The sequence below is a fragment of the Oncorhynchus masou genome, chromosome 24 (genome assembly GCF_036934945.1).
Source record: "Oncorhynchus masou masou isolate Uvic2021 chromosome 24, UVic_Omas_1.1, whole genome shotgun sequence".
In the NCBI taxonomy this organism is placed as follows: Eukaryota; Metazoa; Chordata; class Actinopteri; order Salmoniformes; family Salmonidae; genus Oncorhynchus; species Oncorhynchus masou.
This window is the reverse complement of record NC_088235.1, coordinates 18,595,951-18,617,213: the sequence shown is the minus strand read 5'-3', so window position 1 is coordinate 18,617,213 and position 21,263 is coordinate 18,595,951. Positions and strand designations below refer to the sequence as shown.

Below are 21,263 nucleotides of genomic sequence, written 5' to 3'. Positions count from 1 at the left end.
ATGACTTAGGTAGGATTAGTAAATTATCCTTATATTCTGACATTATCATGTATGTCTGTATGTCCAATTCTCCCTTGGGCATCCATTCATATCTATCCTGTATCAATTCTCTGTCAAGTGTCTTATCTACTTTAAGAAGTATCTGTGCAATTTACATATGTTCTTAAATGTATATATTTACCGATTTAAACAGTAACCCCTTTCTCTCCTATCTCTGAAATACCACTAAGCGTCTCACTGTTTGACTTTATCTAAAATCATTGATTTTAGAAAAAACATGTCTATGAGTGGCAATCTCTAAAGTCCTTACATTTCCTTAATCAATCTTTATCCTTACAAAAATCCCGAATCATCACAGATGTCATATATTCCTGTCAAATTTAATACTATTTAAATAAAAACCTCCTAATAGTCAAACAAAGCCAAAATTAATGCTAAATATATCAAATCCTTCCTACACTAATAAGCTTTTTCCTTCAGGGATCCACAGTATTTTATCTGACAATAACATGAATTAACTTTAAAATCAGGTTCATCAATAATTTAATATATGTTTCATAGTTTGTTATACCTTATCTACCGTAATTAATCACCCCTAAGAACTGAAACTTATTTTTCTATGTAATTTTCTGCCCTATTGGCTTAATACGGTGTCCTGTCCAAACCTCAAAGGACCGTCCACCCCCATTTATTATCGATGATTAATACGATTTATTTTCCTGTTGCAGTAATATAAACTCCATTATAATAAATGTACCTTAAAACTAGTAACCATAGTACCCTCCAAACTCGTCATTAAGCTCGAGACCCTGGGTCTTGACCCCGCCCTGTGCAACTGGGTCCTGGACTTTCTGACGGGCCGCCCCCAGCTGGTGAGGGTAGGAAACAACATCTCCACCCCGCTGATCCTCAACACTGCTGCCCTACAAGGGTGTGTTCTCAGCCCTCTCCTGTACTCCCTGTTCACTCATGACTGCTTGGCCATGCACGCCTCCAACTCAATCATCAAGTTTGTAGACGACACTACAGTGGTAGGCTTGATTACCAACAACGACGAGATGGCCTACAGGGAGGAGGTGAGGGCCCTCAGAGTGTGGTGCCAGGAAAATAACCTCACATTCAAAGTCAACAAAACAAAGGAGATGATCGTGGACTTCAGGAAACAGCAGAGGGAGCAACTCCCTATCCACATCGACGGGACAGTAGTGGAGAGGGTGGAAAGTTTTAAGTTCCTCGGCGTACACATCACAGCGTGGTGGCAGCGTGGTGAAAAAGGCGCAATAGCGCCCCTTCAAACTCAGGAGGCTGAAGAAATTTGTCTTGTCACCAAAAACACTCACAAACTTTTACAGATGCACTATCGAGAGCATCCTGTCGGGCTGTATCACAGCCTGATACGGCAACTGCTCCGCCCACAAATGTAAGGCTCTCCAGAGGGTAGTGAGGTCTGCACAACGCATCACCGGGGGCAAACTACTGCCCTCCAGGACACCTACACCCCACCTGATGTCACAGGAAGGTCAAAAATATCATCAAGCATAACAACCACCCGAGCCACTGCCTGTTCACTATCATCCAGAAGGTGAGGTCAGTACAGGTGCATCAAAGCAGGGACTGAGAGACTGAAAAACAGATTATATCTCAAGGCCATCAGACTGTTAAACAGCCGTCACTAACACTGAGTGGCTGCTGCCAACATACAGACTCAAATCTCTAGCCACTTTAACAACTAATATTCGGATGTAATAAATGTATCACTAGTCACTTAAACAATGCCACTTTATATAATATTTACATACCCTACATTACTCATCTCATATGTATATACTGTACTCTATACCATCTACTGCATCTTGGCTATGCCGTTCGGCCACCACTCATCTCTGTATTTATATGTACATATTCTTAATAATTCCTTTACACTTGCGTGTATAAGGTAGTTGTTGTTAAATTGTTAGATTACTCTGAACTAGAAGAACAAGCATTTCGCTACACTCGCATTAACATCTACTAACCATGTGTATGTGACCAATAACATTTGATTTGATTTGTTGTCTTTGACTGTGATCCTCATTAGATCTCTCCCTCACTCACAAGGCTCAAACTCACACCCTAACACACAGGATGCCTTTGATTTTCACAGAGAGCTCTCCGTCCAGGCCTGGTTGTGCTTTCTCTGTGACCTGCTTCCACTGTCCTTCACACACCTGTATTCACCATCTCACGTAGAGTGAGTGTCCTACATCCTTGACTCACATAGGGCTGAGACTGAAAGACCTGCTGTCATTGACTTGCTGTTGGTGACCTTTACAGAGGCATACTCTCACTAGAGATCACGCACATGGTCCAAAGACAGTGATGCACTAGTATGACCTTACATGAACACCTGTGGTCCTATGTAAACTCAGCAAAAAAAGAAACGTCCCTTTTTCAGGACCCTGTCCTTCAAAGATAATTCGTAAATATCCAATTAACTACACACATCTTCATCAGCTAACAGAAGGTAGGCAATTAAGGTCACAGTTATGAAAACTTAGGACACTAAAGAGGCCTTTCTACTGACTCTGAAAACACCAAAATAAAGATGCCCAGGGTGCTGCATGAGGACTGCATATGTGGCCAGGGCAATAAATTGCAATGTCTGTACTGTGAGACACCTAAGACAAAAGGCTGATTGTCCTCGCAGTGACAGACCACATGTAACAACACCTGCACAGGATCGGTACATCCGAACATTGCACCTGCAGGACAGGTACAGGATGGCAACAACAACTGCCCGAGTTACACCAGGAACGCACAATCCCTCCATCAGTGCAAGACTGGCTTGTAGGCCCGTTGTAAGGCAGGTCCTTACCAGACATCAACAACGTCGCCTATGGGCACAAACCCACCGTCGCAGGAACTGACAGGACTGGCAAAAAGTGCTCTTCACTGACGATACGCGTTTTTGTCTCACAAGGGGTGATGGTCGGGATTCACGTTTATCGTCGAAGGAATGAGCATTACACCGAGGCCTGTACTCTGGAGCGGGATCGATTTGGAGGTGGAGGGTCCGTCATGGTCTGGGGCAGTGTGTCACAGCATCATCAGACTGAGCTTGTTGTCATTGCAGGCAATCTCAACGCTGTATTTTACAGGGAAGACATCCTCCTCCCCCATGTGGTACCCTTCCTGCAGGCTCATCCTGACATGACCCTCCAGCATGACAATGCCATCAGCCATACTGCTCGTTCTGTGCATGATTTCCTGCAAGACAGGAATGTCAGTGTTCTGCCATGGCCAGCGAAGAGCCCGGATCTCAGTCCCATTGACCACGTCCGGGACCTGTTGGACCGGAGGTTGAGGGCTAGGGCCATTCCCCCCAGAAATGTCTGGGAACTTGCAGGTGCCTTGGTGGAAGAGTGTGGTAACATCTCCCAGCAAGAACTGGCAAATCTGGTGCAGTCCATGAAGTGAAGATGCACTGCAGTACTTATTGCAGCTGGTGGCCACATCAGATACTGACTGTTACTTGTTCAGGGACACATTATTCCATTTCTGTTAGTCACATGACTGTGGAACTTGTTCAGTTGTTGAATCTTGTTATGTTCATACAAATATTTACACATGTTAAGTTTGTTGAAAATAAATACAGTTGACGGTGATTATTGCTGAGTTTAGCTGTATTGTTACACTGTGTGTAATATCTATATTATTGTGTTGGTGGTGTTATGCTGCGACTGGGCTGGGTCAAGTGCCTGTCTGTCTGCTGCCAGTGGGTTATGATTCATGCAGCTTTAATTGGGCCAGTGGATGGCTCCTGTGTGGAGAGCTGTGGGCCTTGGGATGTGGAGTTGGCCATATTGCCCACACAGAGGACCAGGGAGTGCCTCTCATCCCTCCTCCTCTCCTCCTACTCTTTCTCTCTCTCTTTACACACATAGGGTGTAAGTGTGTCTGTGTGTTTGCATGTTCGATCATGTACATGTACATACATTTACCTGTGTTTCCACTCGCTTGTGTACTCATGCATGAATGCAGTGCTCAATCTCAGTGATATGTAACGGGGATTGCTAGCAAGGTATGCCAATCACATATCTGCAGGCCTAATGCTGTGAGAATATGTTGTCTAATGCAGTGAACACACGTTGTCTAATGGAGTGAGCACATGTTGTCTAATGCAGTGAACACATATTGTCTAATATATGTTGTCTAATGCAGTGAACACATGTTGTCTAATATATGTTGTCTAATGTGAGCACTAATGCAGTGAACACGTGTTGTCTAATATAGCAGTGAGCACATGTTGTTTAATGCATGTTGTCTAATGCAGTGAACACATGTTGTTAAATGCATGTTGTCTAATGCAGTGAACACACATTGTCTAATGGAGTGAGCACATGTTGTCTAATGCAGTGAACACATGTTGTCTAATATATGTTGTCTAATGCAGTGAGCACATGTTGTCTAATGCAGTGAACACGTGTTGTCTAATATATGTTGTCTAATGCAGTGAGCACATGTTGTTTAATGCATGTTGTCTAATGCAGTGAACACATGTTGTTAAATGCATGTTGTCTAATGCAGTGAACACATGTTGTCTAATATATGTGTTCTAATGCAGTGAACACATGTCGTCCAATGCAGTGAACACGTTGTCTAATGCAGCGAACACATGTTGTCTAATGCAGTGAACACATGTTGTCTAATATATGTTGTCTAATGTAGTGAACACATGTCATCTAATGCAGTGAACATATGTTGTCTAATGCAGTGAACACATGTTGTCTAATGCAGTGAACACATGTTGTCTAATATATGTTATCTAATGCAGTGAACACATGTTGTCTAATGCAGTGAACACATGTTGTCTAATGCAGCGAACACATGTTGTCTAATGCAGTGAACACATGTTGTCTAATATATGTTGTCTAATGCAGTTAACACATTGTTTAATGCCATGAACAAATGTTGTCTAATGCAGTGAACGCATGTTGTCTAATGCTGTGATCACATTGTGTAATGCAGTCAACACATTGTTTAATGCAGTGAACACATGTTGTTTAATAATGTTGTCTAATGCTGTGATCACATTGTGTAATGCAGTTAACACATTGTTTATTGCAGTGAACACATGTTGTTTAATGCAGTGAACACATCTTATCTAATGCTATGAGCACATGTTGTCTAATGCAGTGATAACATGTTGTCGAATGCCGTGAAAATATGTTGTCTAGCACCCCTTGTGTAGAGAGATCCTCACGAAGAGGGATGGTCACATCGGTAACAGTGGACCGATGACCTCACATGAGTAGCCATATCCCCTCCTACAGGGATATGGCTATAGCTGTTGCTCGGCAGCCAGTGCCAGTTGCTAGGCGATGGTGACGAGTAGGGGCTGGAGGGTTATGACTGAGGACCCATTGGAGGTGAGGGGTTTTGAGAAGGGGGCAAGGAGAGAGGATGTGAGGAGAGAGGGCGCTAGGAGTGAGGTCAGAGGTCATGTGGAGGCTTCCCATAGAGTGCATGATGAAGAGGAAGGTCCAATGCATTGTGGGAACAGCCATTAAGAATGGTCTAGTCTGTGTGTGTTGTTACATCTCTCCATAGATGATGTGATATATTGTTAATTACCCCTCTGTATAAGGTGTGATGTCATCAGTCCCTACCCGCTAACTCTCCACTAAGTCATCCCCTAAGTCATCCACTAACTTATCCACTAAGTCCTCCCCAAAGCCATCCACTACGTCATACCTAAGTCATCCACTAATTCTTCTTCTCCACAGCCTCCCTGGCCATCCTTATGTCTGGCCAAGGGCTACAGATGGGACAACTGTCACAGATAGACTGGGCTGGGCATTTATCAGGTCAACACACACAAACACAGTCAGTGACACACACACACACACGCACGCACGCACGCACGCACACACACACACACACACACACACACACACACACACACACATACAGCCTAACACACACCCACGGTGACAGTGACACACACACACAGCCTGACACATGCCCACGGTGACGGCAACACACACACATACACACACTCAGTGACACAAATACACATGTACGTGCACGGTGACACAGATGCACACATGCACACACACAGGCAGACAAATTCACACCGTGGGTATGAGAATGAGAGCAGGGATGTGAGGTGCAATGTGTTGGTTTCTCCTCTCCATACTGGGACAGTGTGGGTCTGAGGACTGGTTTCTCCTCTCCATACTGGGACAGTGTGGGTCTGAGGGCTGGTTTCTCCTCTCCATACTGGGACAGTGTGGGTCTGAGGGTTGGTTTCTCCTCTCCATACTGGGACAGTGTGTGTCTGAGGGTTGGTTTCTCCTCTCCATACTGGGACAGTGTGGGTCTGAGGGTTGGTTTCTCCTCTCCATACTGGGACAGTGTGGGTCTGAGGGCTGGTTTCTCCTCTCCATACTGGGACAGTGTGGGTCTGAGGGTTGGTTTCTCCTCTCCATACTGGTACAGTGTGTGTCTGAGGGTTGGTTTCTCCTCTCCATACTGGGACAGTGTGGGTCTGAGGGTTGGTTTCTCCTCTCCATACTGGGACAGTGTGGGTCTGAGGACTGGTTTCTCCTCTCCATACTGGGACAGTGTGGGTCTGAGGGTTGGTTTCTCCTCTCCATACTGGGACAGTGTGGGTCTGAGGACTGGTTTCTCCTCTCCATACTGGGACAGTGTGGGTCTGAGGGTTGGTTTGTCCTCTCCATACTGGGACAGTGTGGGTCTGAGGACTGGTTTCTCCTCTCCATACTGGGACAGTGCGGGTCGGAGGGTTGGTTTCTCCTCTCCATACTGGGACAGTGTGGGTCTGAGGGTTGGTTTCTCCTCTCCATACTGGGACAGTGCGGGTCTGAGGACTGGTTTCTCCTCTCCATACTGGGACAGTGTGGGTCTGAGGGTTGGTTTCTCCTCTCCATACTGGGACAGTGCGGGTCTGAGAATTGGTTTCTCCACTCTGGAGTTGGAACTCATCATGCCTGCAGAGTTGGTTTCTCCTCTCCATACTGGGACAGTGTGGGTCTGAGGGTTGGTTTCTCCTCTCCATACTGGGACAGTGTGGGTCTGAGGGCTGGTTTCTCCTCTCCATACTGGGACAGTGTGGGTCTGAGGGTTGGTTTCTCCTCTCCATACTGGGACAGTATGGGTCTGAGGGTTGGTTTCTCCACTCTGGAGTTGGAACTCATCATGCCTGCAGAGTGAGGAAGGTCCTAGTAAGATACAATGTAGGGGAGAATGGTGTTAAATGCATACATGCTGTCTGCCTCTCTCCTACTCTCCCCTCTCTCCCCTACTCTCCCCTAGCCAGCAGAATACCACCCTGCATCCTACTGCTTTCTTGTCTCTGAAGCTAAGCAGGGCTGGTCCTTGTCAATACCTTGATGGGAGACTAGAAGCTGTTGGAGGGCCAGTAGGAGGCACTCTTTCCTCTGGTCTAAAAAATATCCCAATACCCCAGGAAAGTGATTGGGGACATTATCCTGTGTAGAGTGCTGTCTTTTGGGTTGGGATGTTAAATGGGTGTCCTGACTCTCTGTGGTTACTAAAGATTCCATGGCACTTATTGTAAGAGTAGGGCTGTTAAGCCTGTTGTCCTGGCTAAATTCCCAATCTCATACAATCATAGTCACCCCATATTTCTAATTGGCTCATTCATCTTCTTATTCCCCAGGTTGTTGCTGTAAATGAGAATGTGTTCTCAGTCAACTTACCTGGAAAATACATTTTCAAAATCCCCTACTCTGGCTTTCCTTTTCTCCTCCCCTTCTCTGCTAGAGGTTGGCTGTATCTCACTCTCGCTCTCTCTGTCTTGTACAGAGTTCAGTGAGGAGAGGAGTGTGTAATTAGCTTTAGGGGTCATGTTTGACTAAATCAGATTAGTTAGTAGGACTGCACAGCAGGACTGAACAAAAGGAAGTCTGGGAAACCTCTACTCATGTGATCAGACATGTCTGTCAGGACTTGTCATGAGGAAAACAGGCAGGCAGGCTGACATACATTTTTTATTTTATTTCACCTTTATTTAACCAGGTAGGCTAGTTGAGAACAAGTTCTCATTTGCAACTGCGACCTGGCCAAGATAAAGCATAGCAGTGTGAACAGACAACACAGAGTTACACATGGAGTAAACAATTAACAAGTCAATAACACAGTAGAAAAAAAGGGGAGTCTATATACAGTGTGTGCAAAAGGCATGAGGATGTAGGAGAATAATTACAATTTTGCAGATTAACACTGGAGTGATAAATGATCAGATGGTCATGTACAGGTAGAGATATTGGTGTGCAAAAGAGCAGAAAAGTAAAGTAAATAAATAAAATAAATAAAAACCATACACGGTATATACAAAGGTATGTGGACACCCTTTCAAATGAGTGGATTCAGCTGTTTTAGCCACACCCGTTACTGACAGGTGTATAAAAATGCTTACACAACCATGCAATCTCCATAGACAAACTTTGGCAGTAGAATGGTCTTACTGAAGAGCTCAGTGACTTTCAACATGTCACCGTCATAGGATGCCACCTTTCCAACAAGTCAGTTCATCAAATTTCTTCCCTGCTAGCGCTGCCCGGGTCAACTGTAAGTGCTGCTATTGTGAAGTGGAAACATCTAGGAGCAACAACGGCTCAGCCGCAAAGTGGTAGACCACACAAGCTCACAGAACGGGACCCCCGAGTGCTGAAGTGCAGAGCACGTAAAAATCGTCTGTCCTGCAACATTCACAACCGACTTCTAAACTGCTTCAGGAAGCAATGTCAGCACAAGAACTGTTCATTGGGAGTTTCATGAAATGGGTTTCCATGGTCATCCCCACAGTAACTGTACGTACATATCCCAACCAGACACAATGGATTACAGCTGCCGCTTTCAAGCAGCGGCATCTGGACGCTATTATAAGTCCCGCTACGACCTCCGACGAGCCATCAAACAGAAAAAGTGTCAATACAGGAGCAGGCCTGAATCCTACTACACCGGCTCTGACAGTCATTGGATATGGCAAGGCTTGTATCACAGTCAAATGTTTGGACACACCCATTACAGGGTTTTTCTTTATTTTAATTTTTACTATATAAGTCAAGATGTTAAAACTATGAAATAACACATATGGAATCATGTAGTAACCATAAAAGTGTATATTTTATATTTGAGATTCCTCAAAGTAGCCACCCTTTGCCTTGATGACAGCTTTGCACACTTTTGTCATTCTCTCAACCAGCTTCACGAGGTAGTCATCTGGAATGGATTTCAATTACCAGGTGTGCTTTGTTAAAAGTTAATTTGTGTAATTGCTTTCGTTCTTAATGTGTTTGAGCCTAGCAGTTGTGTTGTGATAAGGTAGGGGTGGTATACAGAAGACCAAGTCCATATTATGGCAAGAACAGCTCAAATAAACAAAGAGAATTGAAAGTCCATCAATACCTTAAGACATGGAGGTCAGTCAATCCGGAAAATGTCAAGAACTTTTAAAGTTTATTCAAGTGCAGTCGCAAAAAACATCAAGCTCTATGATGAAACTGGCTCTCATGAGGACTGCCATGAAGACCCAGATTTACCTCTGCTGCAGAGGATAATTTCATTACAGTTATCAGCCTTCAGAAATTGCAGCCAAAATTAATGCTTCACAGAGTTCAAGTAACAGACACATCTCAACATCAATTGTTCAAAGGAGACTGAGTGAATCAGGCCTTTGTGGTCAAATTGTTACAAAGAAACCACTACTAAAGGACACCAATAATAAGAAGAGACTTGCTTGGGTCAAGAAACTTGAGCAATGGACATTAGATTGGTGTAAATCTGTCCTTTGGTCTGATGAGTCCAAATTTGAGATTGTTGGTTCCAACCGCTGTGTCTTTGTGAGACGCAGATAAGGTGAAAGGATGATCTCCACATATTTGGTTCCCACTCTGAAGCATGGAGGAGGCGGTATGATGGTGTGGGGGTGCTTTGCTGGTGACACTGTCTTTGATTTATTTAGAATTCAAGGCACACTTAACCAGCATGGCTACCACAGCATTCTGCAGCAATACGCCATCCCATCTGGTTTGCGCTTAGTTGGACTGCCATTTGTTTTTCAACTGGACAATGACCCAGTCCACCTCCAGGCGGTGTATGGGCTATTTGACGAAGAAGGAGAGTGATGGAGTGCTGCATCAGATAACCTGGTCTCCACAATCACCCGACCTGAACCCAATTGAGATGGTTTGGGATAAGCTAGATCGCAAAGTGAAGGAAAAGCAGCCAACAAGTGCTCAGCACTTTTCTTGTTAACAAACTATAGTTTTGGCAAGTCGGTTAGGACATCAACTTTGTGCATGACACAAGTAATTTTTCCAACAATTGATTACAGACATATTTTTTCACTTATAATTGACTGTATCACAATTCCAGTGAGTCAGAAGTTTATATACACTAAGTGACTGTACCTTTAAACAGCTTGGAAAATTCCAGACAATTATGTCATGGCTTTAGAAGCTTCTACCTGTGGATGTATTTCAAGGCCTACCTTCAAACCCAGTGACTCTTTGCTTGACATAATGGGAAAACCAAAAGAAATCAGAAAAAATTTGTAGGCCTCCACAAGTCTGGTTCATCCTTGGGAGCAATTTCCAAACGCCTGAAGGTACTGCGTTCATCTGTACAAATAATAGTACGCTGGTATAAACACCATGGGACCACGCAGTTGTCATACCGCTCAGGAAGGAGATGTGTTCTGTCTCCTAGAGATGAACGTACTTTGGTGCGAAAAGTGCAAATCAATCCCAGAACAACATCAAATGACCTTGTGAAGATGCTGGAGGAAACACGTACAAAAGTATCTATATCCACAGTAAAACAAGTCTTATATCGGCATAACCTGAAAGGCCACTCAGCAAGCAAGAAGCCACTGCTCCAAAACCACCATAAAAAAGGCAGACTATGGTTTGGAAGTGCACATAAAGATTGTACTTTTTTGAGAAATGTCCTCTGGTTTGATGAAACAAAAATATAACTGTTTGGCTATAATGACCATCGTTATGTTTGGAGGAAAAAGGGGCAGGCTTGCAAGCCAAAGAACACCATACCAACCGTGAAGCACGGGGCTGGCAGCATCATGCAGCAAAATAGATGGCATCATGAGGAGGAAAATTATGTGGATAAATTGAAGCAACATCTCAAGACATCAGTCAGGAAGTTAAAGCTTGATCGCAAATGGGTCTACCAAATGGACAATGACCCCAAGCATACTGCCAAATTTGTGGCATAATTGCTTAAGGACAACAAAGTCAAGGTATTGGAGTGGCCATCACAAAGCCCTGACCTCAATCCCATAGAAAATGTGTGGGCAGAACTGAAAAGCGTGTGCGAGCAAGGAGGCCTACAAACCTGACTCAGTTACACCAGCTTTGTCAGGAGGAATGGGCCAAAATTCACCCAACTTATTGTGGGAAACTTGGGGAAGGCTTCCCGAAACGTTTTACCTAAGTTAAACAATTTAAAGGCAATGCTACCGAATACTAATTGAGTGTATGTAAACTTCTGACCCATTGGGAATGTGATGAATGAAGTAAAAGATGAAATAAATCATTCTCTCTACTATTATTCTGACATTTCAAATTCTTAAAGTAAAGTGGTGATCCTAAATGACCTAAGACAGGGTATTATTTTCTGGGATTAAATGTCAGGAATTGTGAAAAACTGAGTTTAAATGTATTGGCTAAGGTGTATGTGAACAGTATATCTCACTAGGTCAGGATATTGTAGCCTCCATATATCCACTAGTTCCAATATATCCATGATATTCTTGATGTCCTTACGTGCATGCGGGTGATAGTGTTTATAGTGTGATTTCCTTTAGGCTCCATTGAGGTATTTAAAACAGTATTATAATATCCCACCATTATAATGGAGTCTTGTATTGCTTGCAGGGTTGATAATTTATTAAATATATTTCCAAAGAAACGTGGATCATCATTATTTGGTCCGTAAAGGTTTTATCTGTTTATGGTCCAATAACATATTTAATATCATACATCTACTTTGGGGATCTGTTAAGACAATTTGCATATTCGGATCAAAATGACAGTTAATTAATGTCATCACCACTTTTCAGTTTCTTTGCCCATGGGAGAAGTATATTTCACCCCCCAGTCCTTTTTCCACACAACTTCTTCTAAAATTGTTGAACGAGTTTCCTGTAAAAAATAAATATTATATTCCTTCTCTTTAAGCCAGGTAAATATTGTTCATCTTTTCTTATTATCTGCTAAGCCATTACAATTACATCTGGCTATGCATATTTCATCAATTACCATAATGAGATACAAGTTTCAAATCTATTTACAGTGCCTTGCGAAAGTATTCGGCACCCTTGAACTTTGCGACCTTTTGCCACATTTCAGGCTTCAAACATAAAGATATAAAACTGTATTTTTTTGTGAAGAATCAACAACAAGTGGGACTGTCTACCTGTCTGTCTGAATCGCTCGTATAGACCTAGATCATATTTGTCAGGATTTGGCCAGGGTTGTTCCGGGTTTTGGTCACTAGATGCCCCCATTGTGCTTTTTGACCTTGTGTTTTTTCCCTTGTTCCCCATTATTATTTGCACCTGTGCCTCGTTTCCCCTGATTGTATTTAAACCCTTAGTTTCCCTCAGTTCTGTGCTCTGTGTTTGTATGTTAGCACCCAGCCCTAGTGTTCTGTGTATTCTTGTCGATTCCGGTGGATGCTCTTGTGGAATTCTGTTTTTGTTTTTGAGTATCTCTTGAGGCTTTTTTGTGCTATTCCTACCACCTTTTGGATTTGCCATTTTTGTATTTAAGGACTTCTCCTTTTTACTTTATTAAATACACCGTCTTAAGTACTGCTGTGTCTGCCTCATCTTCTGGGTTCTGCTGACTATTCGTGGCTCAGTTGGTTAAGTGACTGTTTCTCACTCCGGAGACCCAGGTTCGTAACCGGGTCCTGACAATATTGGCTAAGCGGGCTATCTGCATTGTGTCCTACCACCCACCAACCCCTCTTTTACTTTACTGCTACTCTTTGTTCATTATGTATGCATAGTCAATTTAACCATATCTACATGTACATACTACCTCAATCAGCCTGTCTAACCGGTGTCTGTATGTATCCTCCCTACCTTTATAGCCTCGCTACTGTGTATAGCCTGTCTTTTTACTGTTTTATTTCTTTACCTACTTATTGTTCATCTAACATCTTTTTTGCAATATTGGGTAGAGCCTGTAAGTAAGCATTTCACTGTAAGGTCGGCACCTTTTGTATTTGGCACACGTGACAAATAAACTTTGATTTGGTTTGATTTGAGATCCCACCGCTTCTACAGCTTGTCTCACACAAGTCAGTCAACCACTACACCATTTGGTTATCAGAAAATAACAATGTGGCAGGGGGCTGTGAACTACCAGACCATGTGGCAGGGGGCTGTCACCTACCACACCATGTGGTAGGGGGCTGTGAACTACCAGACCATGTGGTAGGGGGCTGTGAACTACCAGACCATGTGGCAGGGCGCTTTGAACTACCAGACCATGTGGCAGGGGGCTGTCACCTACCAGACCATGTGGTAGGGGGCTGTGAACTACCAGACCATGTGGCAGGGGGCTGTCACCTACCAGACCATGTGGCAGGGGGCGGTCACCTACCAGACCATGTGGCAGGGGGCGGTCACCTACCAGACCATGTGGCAGGGGGCGGTCACCTACCAGACCATGTGGTAGGGGGCTGTCACCTACCAGACCATGTGACAGGGGGCTGTGACCTACCTGTCACCTACCAGTAACACATTCCCTCCAGTCCTCCCTCCCTCCCAATCTCCTTCCCTCCCTCCAGCCCCCCTGCACTGACAGTATAATTAATAAAGTAGCAGAGTGTAATGTAAACCTAAGCTCTCCACAGGGTATACTCTTCCATAATCACTCCAGGAGAGTAATTGTGTGTGTGTGTGTGTGCGTGTGTGTGCGTGTGTGTGTTTATTTGTGTGTACGTGCGTGCTTGCGTGAATGCAAGTTTTGCTGTGTGCGTAAGGCTGTGAGACTGTGATGCTGTGCATAAGTGTTTGAGACTGTGAGTCTGTGCGTGAGTGTGTGAGACTGTGTGAGTCTGTGCGTAAGTGTGTGAGGCTGTGTGTAAGTGTGTGAGGCTGTATGAGGCTGTGCGTAAGTGTGTGAGGCTGTGCGTAAGTGTGTGAGGCTGTGTGTAAGTGTGTTAGTCTGAGGCTGTGCGTAAGTGTGTGAGGCTGTGTGAGTATGTGAGGCTGTGCGTAAGTGTGTGAGGCTGTGTGTAAGTGTGTGAGGCTGTGTGAGTATGTGAGGCTCTGTGAGGCTGTGTGTAAGTGTGTGAGTCTGAGGCTGTGCGTAAGTGTGTGAGTCTGAGGCTATGCGTAAGTGCTCTGTGAGGCTGTGTGTGAGTGAGTCTGAGGCTGTGAGACTGTTTGAGTCTGAGGCTATGCGTAAGTGTGTGAGGCTGTGTGTAAGTGTGTGAGTCTGAGGCTGTGCGTAAGTGTGTGAGGCTGTGTGAGTCTGTGAGGCTCTGTGAGGCTGTGTGTAAGTGTGTGAGGCTGTGTGTGTGTCAGTCTGATGCTGTGCTTAAGTGTGTGAGGCTGTGTGAGTCTGTGAGGCTGTGTAAGTGTGTGAGGCTGTTCATAAGTGTGTGAGACTGTGAGTCTGAGGCGGTGTGAGTCTGAGGCTGTGCGTAAGTGTGTGAGGCTGTGTGAGTCTGTGAGGCTGTCCATAAGTGTTTGAGGCTGTGTGAGTCTGTGAGGCTGTCCATAAGTGTGTGAGGCTGTGTGAGTCTGTGAGGCTGTTCATAAGTGTGTGAGGCTGTGTGAGTCTGTGAGGCTGTGTAAGTGTGTGAGGCTGTGAGTCTGAGGCGGTGTGAGTCTGAGGCTGTTCATAAGTGTGTGAGGCTGTGTGAGTCTGTGAGGCTGTGTAAGTGTGTGAGGCTGTTCATAAGTGTGTGAGGCTGTGAGTCTGAGGCGGTGTGAGTCTGAGGCTGTGCGTAAGTGTGTGAGGCTGTGAGTCTGAGGCGGTGTGAGTCTGAGGCTGTGCGTAAGTGTGTGAGGCTGTGTGAGTCTGTGAGGCTGTTCATAAGTGTGTGAGGCTGTGTGAGAGAGGAATTGAGAGCGAGAGTGGGAGTGTGAGCAGTCCTGTGCAGCCATGTGCATTACCTTGTCTGCTACCCTGGTGAGTAGAGCTGACAGGTCTCCAACATGGTTGCTCTGTGTCACAGCCTACCCCGTCAATCCATTGATCCAGACCTCAGCAGATCTGCACCCATCCTGGCTACATACAACACATATGCTGAGTGTACTAAACATTAGGAACAACTGCTCTTTCCATGACATAGACTGACCAGGTGAATCCAGGTGAAATCTATGATGTCACTTGTTAAACCAGTGTAGATGAGGGGGGGGGGGACAGGTTAAATAAGTATTTTTAAGCCTTGTGACATGGAGTGTGTATGTGTGCCATTCAGTTGGTGAATGGACAAGACAAAAGATGTCAGTGCCTTTGAATGACGTATGGTAGTAGGTGCCAGACACCAGTTTGTGTCAAGAACTGATGGGTTTTTCACACTCAACAGTTTCCTGTGTGTACCAAGAATGGTCCACCACCCAAAGGACATCCAGCCAACTTGACGCAACCGTAGGAAGCATTGGAGTCAACATAGGCCAGCATCCCTGTGGAACGCTTTCAACACCTTGTAGAGCCCATGCCCTGACAAATTGAGGCTGTTCCCGAGGGCAAAAGGTGGTGCAACTCAATATTAGGAAGGTGTTCCTAATGTTTTGTACACTCAGTGTACACGAGGAGAGAGCTCAATCACCAACATGTAGTATCCTGCATTCTTAGTTAAGGTTGAATCAGTCACTTGTTAGCTAGGTAGCATATAGGTTAATCTATCCAGATGAGACAAATGTGTAATACCCTCATAACTAGTGTGCTGTGGTGTGTGTGTGACAAGCATGTTAACCTCTCCAGCATCTGCATAGCTTTGAGGTTGTTGAGGGGATAATCCCTGTAAATTCACCTCTGCTGCAGTAGCACCATCTAGAGGTTGTCATGTGTGCAGCAATGGACTGTTCCATTACCTCCCACCTGTAGGGGGTTGTAGCACTGAACTGTTCCATTACCTCCCACCTGTAGGGGGTTGTAGCACTGGACTGTTCCATTACCTCCCATCTGTAGGGGATTGTAGCAATGGACTGTTCCATTACCTCCTATCTGTAGGGGGTTGTAGCACTGGACTGTTCCATTACCTCCCACCTGTAGGGGGTTGTAGCACTGGACTGTTCCATTAGTACACTTGCACATTGACTCTGTACAGGTACCCTGTTTATATAGCCAAGTTACCACCTCATACCCCTGCACATTGACTCTGTACTGGTACCCTGTTTATATAGCCAAGTTACCACCTCGTACCCCTGTACATTGACTCTGTAATGGTACCCTGTTTATATAGCCAAGTTACCACCTCGTACCCTTGCACATTGACTCTGTAATGGTACCCTATTTATATAGACAAGTTACCACCTGGTTTCCCCTGCACATCGACTCTGTACTAGTAACCTGTTTATATAGCCAAGTTACCACCTGGTACCCCTGCACATTGACTCTGTAATGGTACTCTGTTTATATAGCCAAGTTACCACCTCATACCCCTGAACATTGACTCTGTACTGGTACCCTGTTTATATCGCCAAGTTATCACCTCGTACCCCTGCACATTGAGTCTGTAATGGTACCCTGTTTATATAGCCAAGTTACCACCTCGTACCCCTGCACATTGACTCTGTAATGGTACCCTGTTTATAAAGCCAAGTTACCACCTCATACCCCTGCACATTGACTCTGTAATGGTACCCTGTTTATATAGCCAAGTTACCACCTGGTACCCCTGCACATTGTCTCTGTACTGGTACCCTGTTTATATAGCCAAGTTATTACCTGGTACCCTTGCACATTGACTCTGTAATGGTACCCTGTTTATATAGCCAAGTTACCACCTGGTACCCCTCCACATTGACTCTGTACTGGTACCCTGTTTATATAGCCAAGTTACCACCTGGTACCCCTGCACATCGACTCTGTACTGGTAACCTGTTTATTTAGCCAAGTTACCACCTCCTACCCCTGCACATTGACTCTGTACTGGTACCCTGTTTATATAGCCAAGTTACCACCTGGTACCCCTCAACATTGACTATGTACTGGTACCCTGTTTATATAGCCATGTTATCACCTGGTACCCCTGCACATTGACTCTGTAATGGTACCCTGTTTATATAGCCAAGTTACCACCTGGTACCCCAGCACATCGACTCTGTAATGGTACCCTGTTTATATAGCCAATTTACCACCTCATACCCCTGCACATTGACTCTGTAATGGTACCCTGTTTATATAGCCAAGTTACCACCTCGTACATCTGCACATTGACTCTGTAATGGTACCCTGTTTATTTAGCCAAGTTACCACCTGGTACCCCTGCACATTAACTCTGTACTGGTACCCTGTTTATATAGCCAAGTTACCACCTGGTACCCCTGCACATTGACTCTGTACAGATACCCTGTTTATATAGCCAAGTTACCACCTCGTACCCCTGCACATTGACTCTGTACTGGTACCCTGTTTATATAGCCAAGTTACCACCTCGTACCCCTCCACATTGACTCTGTAATGGTACCATGTTTATATAGCCAAGTTACCACCTGGTACCCCTGCACATTGACTCTGTACTGGTACCCTGTTTATATAGCCAAGTTACCACCTCATACCCCTGCACATTTACTCTGTAATGGTACCCTGTTTATTTAGCCAAGTTCCCATCTGGTACCCCTGCACATTGACTCTGTAATGGTACCCTGTTTATTTAGCCAAGTTACCACCTGGTACCCCTGCACATTAACTCTGTACTGGTACCCTGTTTATTTAGCCAAGTTATTGTTGTTGTCATTTTTTCTCTATTTTCGTCTTGTTGGGAATGGTCCGTAAGTAAGCATTTCACTGTTTGTCTACACCTGTTTATAAATGCAATTTGAATAGATTTGATAAGGAGGTTAATGCACCATCCTCCTTGTCTGTCTCTTCATGTGCCGTTCTGAAGTGTATACTAATAATGTGCTTCTCCAGCTCCAGGCTCCGGTGAGAATGCTGAGGAGCGTGTGTTTCGGGAGCGCATGCGGCCTAGGAAGAGGCAGGGTGCCGTACGAAGGAGGGTCCATCAGGTCAACGGACACAAGTTCATGGCCACCTACCTTCGGCAGCCTACCTACTGCTCCCACTGCAGAGACTTTATATGGTGAGAGACACACACATGCCTACACCAGCTTTTATATGCTTGGTCATGGGCGGTCTGAGCTCTTGTCTGTCAGTGTTTCCATGGAGACAGTGGGAAAAGCCCCTAGGCTAACCATTACAGTGGAAGCTTTATCCTGGAGACTACAGCCGGTTCTCTGCTCCCTGTTTGCACCAAGCTACATGAAACAAGTACACATCTGTAGTACTCATGGCACAGGCTGCAAGCTGACAAGTTCTGCTTCCTAGGGCTTATGACCTAACAGATGACTGCAGAGCACACCCAGGAGGCACAGAGTCTTAAGGCTGTGAGAAGAGTCTGATCTGGGCTCGTAGGCACAAAGCATCTCAGAATAGGAGTGCTGATCTAGGATCATGTCCCAGCTTGTCCATATAATCAAATTCATTATCATCTAAAATGCAAATGTGATCCTTGATCAGCACTCCTACTCTGAGAGGCTTTGTGCAGAAGGGCCCTGGTCTGAACTAAGCAGAACTGGGAACTGCCTGCCTATATGTTGATGTTACAGTACACAGTATCTCTTGATATGAGTATTGATGGTCGTGCACAATGGTCTGTCTCCCACTGACATCCACTTCTAATAGTGAACCCTTTCTCTCTAGTGAACCAACTCAGTATCTGACCTGAGATTGGCTGTGTTATACTGTAGCATTGTCAGATAGTCCCTAACTGGCTGTGGTATACTGTAGCATTGTCAGATAGTCCCTAACTGGCTGTGGTTTACTGTAGCATTGTCAGATAGTCCCTAACTGGCTGTGGTATACTGTAGCATTGTCAGATAGTCCCTAACTGGCTGTGGTATACTGAAGCATTGTCAGATATTCCTTAACTGGCTGTGGTGTGCTGTAGCATTGTTAGATAGTCCCTAACTGATTGTGGTGTGCTGTAGCATTGTCAGATAGTCCCTAACTGGCTGTGGTGTACTGTTGCCATTGTCAAATAGTTCCTAACTCGCTGTGGTATACTGTAGCATTGTTAGATAGTCCCTAACTGGCTGCAGTATACTGTAGCATTGTCTGATAGTCCCGAACTGACTGTGGTGTGCTGTAGCATTGTTAAATAGTCCCTAACTGATTGTGGTGTACTGTAGCATTGTCAGATAGTCCCTAACTGGCCGCAGTATACTGCAGCATTGATAGATAGTCCCTAACTGACTGTGGTACACTGTAGCATTGTCAAGTAGTCCCTAACTGGCTGTGGTATACTGTAGCATTGTCTGATAGTCCCTAGCATTGTCAAATAGTCCCTAACTGGCTGTGGTATACTGTAGCATTGTCAGATAGTCCCTAACTGGCTGTGGTATACTGTAGCATTGTCAGATAGTCCCTAACTGGCTGTGGTATACTGTAGCATTGTCAGATAGTCCCTAACTGATTGTGGTGTACTGTAGCATTGTCAGATAGTCCCTAACTGGCTGCAGTATACTGTAGCATTGTCAGATAGTCCCTAACTGGCTGTGGTATACTGTAGCATTGTCAGATAGTCCCTAACTGGCTGTGGTGTGCTGTAGCATTGTCAAATAGTCCCTAACTGGCTGTGGTATACTGTAGCATTGTCAGATAGTCCCTAACTGGCTGTGGTATAGCATTGTCAAATAGTCCCTAACTGGCTGTGGTATACTGTAGCATTGTCAAATAGTCCCTAACTGGCTGTGGTATACTGTAGCATTGTCAAATAGTCCCTAACTGGCTGTGGTGTGCTGTAGCATTGTCAGATAGTCCCAAACTGATGTGGTGGTGTACATTGTCAGATAGTCCCTAATTGTCAAATAGTCCCTAACTGGCTGTGGTTGGTATTGCAGATAGGTATACTGTAGCATTGTCAGATAGTCCCTAACTGGCTGTGGTATGCTATAGCATTGTCAAATAGTCCCTAAGTATGCTGTCCCAAATAGTCCCTAACTGGCTGTGGTATACTGTAGCATTGTCAAATAGTCCCTAACTGGCTGTGGTATACTGTAGCATTGTCAGATAGTCCCTAACTGGCTGTGGTATACTGTAGCATTGGTCCCTAACTGGCTGTGGTATACTGTAGCATTGTCAGATATTCCTTAACTGCGGTATACTGTAGCATTGTCAGATAGTCCCTAACTGGCTGTGGTATACTGTAGCATTGTCAATAGTCCCTAACTGGCTGTGGTATACTGTAGCATTGTCAGATAGTCCCTAACTGGCTGTGGTATGCAGCATTGTCAAATAGTCCCTAACTGGCTGTGTATACTGTAGCATTGTCAAATAGTCCCTAACTGGCTGTGGTATACTGTAGCATTGTCAGATAGTCCCTAACTGGCAAATAGTCCAAATAGTCCCTAACTGGCTGTGGTATACTGTAGCATTGTCAGATAGTCCCTAACTGGCTGTGTGTATGCTGTAGCATTGTCAGATAGTCCCTAACTGGCTGTGGTGTACTGTAGCATTGTCAGATAGTCCTAACTGGCTGTGGTAACTGTAGCATTGTCAAATAGTCCCTAACTGGCTGTGGTATACTGTAGCATTGTCAAATAGTCCCTAACTGGCTGTGGTATACTGTAGCATTGTCAGATAGTCCCTAACTGGCTGTGGTATACTGTAGCATTGTCAGATAGTCCCTAACTGGCTGTGGTTTGCTGTAGCATTGTCAAATAGTCCCTAACTGGCTGTGGTATACTGTAGCATTGTCAAATAGTCCCTAACTGGCTGTGGTATACTGTAGCATTGTCAAATAGTTCCTAACTGGCTGTGGTATGCTGTAGCATTGTCAAATAGTCCCTAACTGGCTGTGGTATACTGTAGCATTGTCAAATAGTCCCTAACTGGCTGTGTATACTGTATTGTCAGATAGTCCCTAACCATTGTCAAATAGTCCCTAACTGGCTGTGGTATGCTGTAGCATTGTCAAATAGTCCCTAACTGGCTGTGGTGTGCATTGTCAGCATCAAATGTCCCTAA

General features: G+C 44.8%; 1 protein-coding gene across 2 annotated transcripts in view; it reads left to right on the top strand.

Annotated features, from left to right (window-relative positions):
• The window catches only part of LOC135511879 (protein kinase C epsilon type), a 282,479-nt gene that overhangs the window by 117,575 nt on the left and 143,641 nt on the right, over positions 1 to 21,263 (top strand). For both annotated transcript variants that reach the window (XM_064933385.1, XM_064933383.1), the window contains one exon: positions 18,150 to 18,318. In XM_064933385.1, coding sequence (XP_064789457.1) covers positions 18,150 to 18,318 — 169 coding nt within the window. The remainder of the gene's footprint in view (positions 1 to 18,149; positions 18,319 to 21,263) is intronic.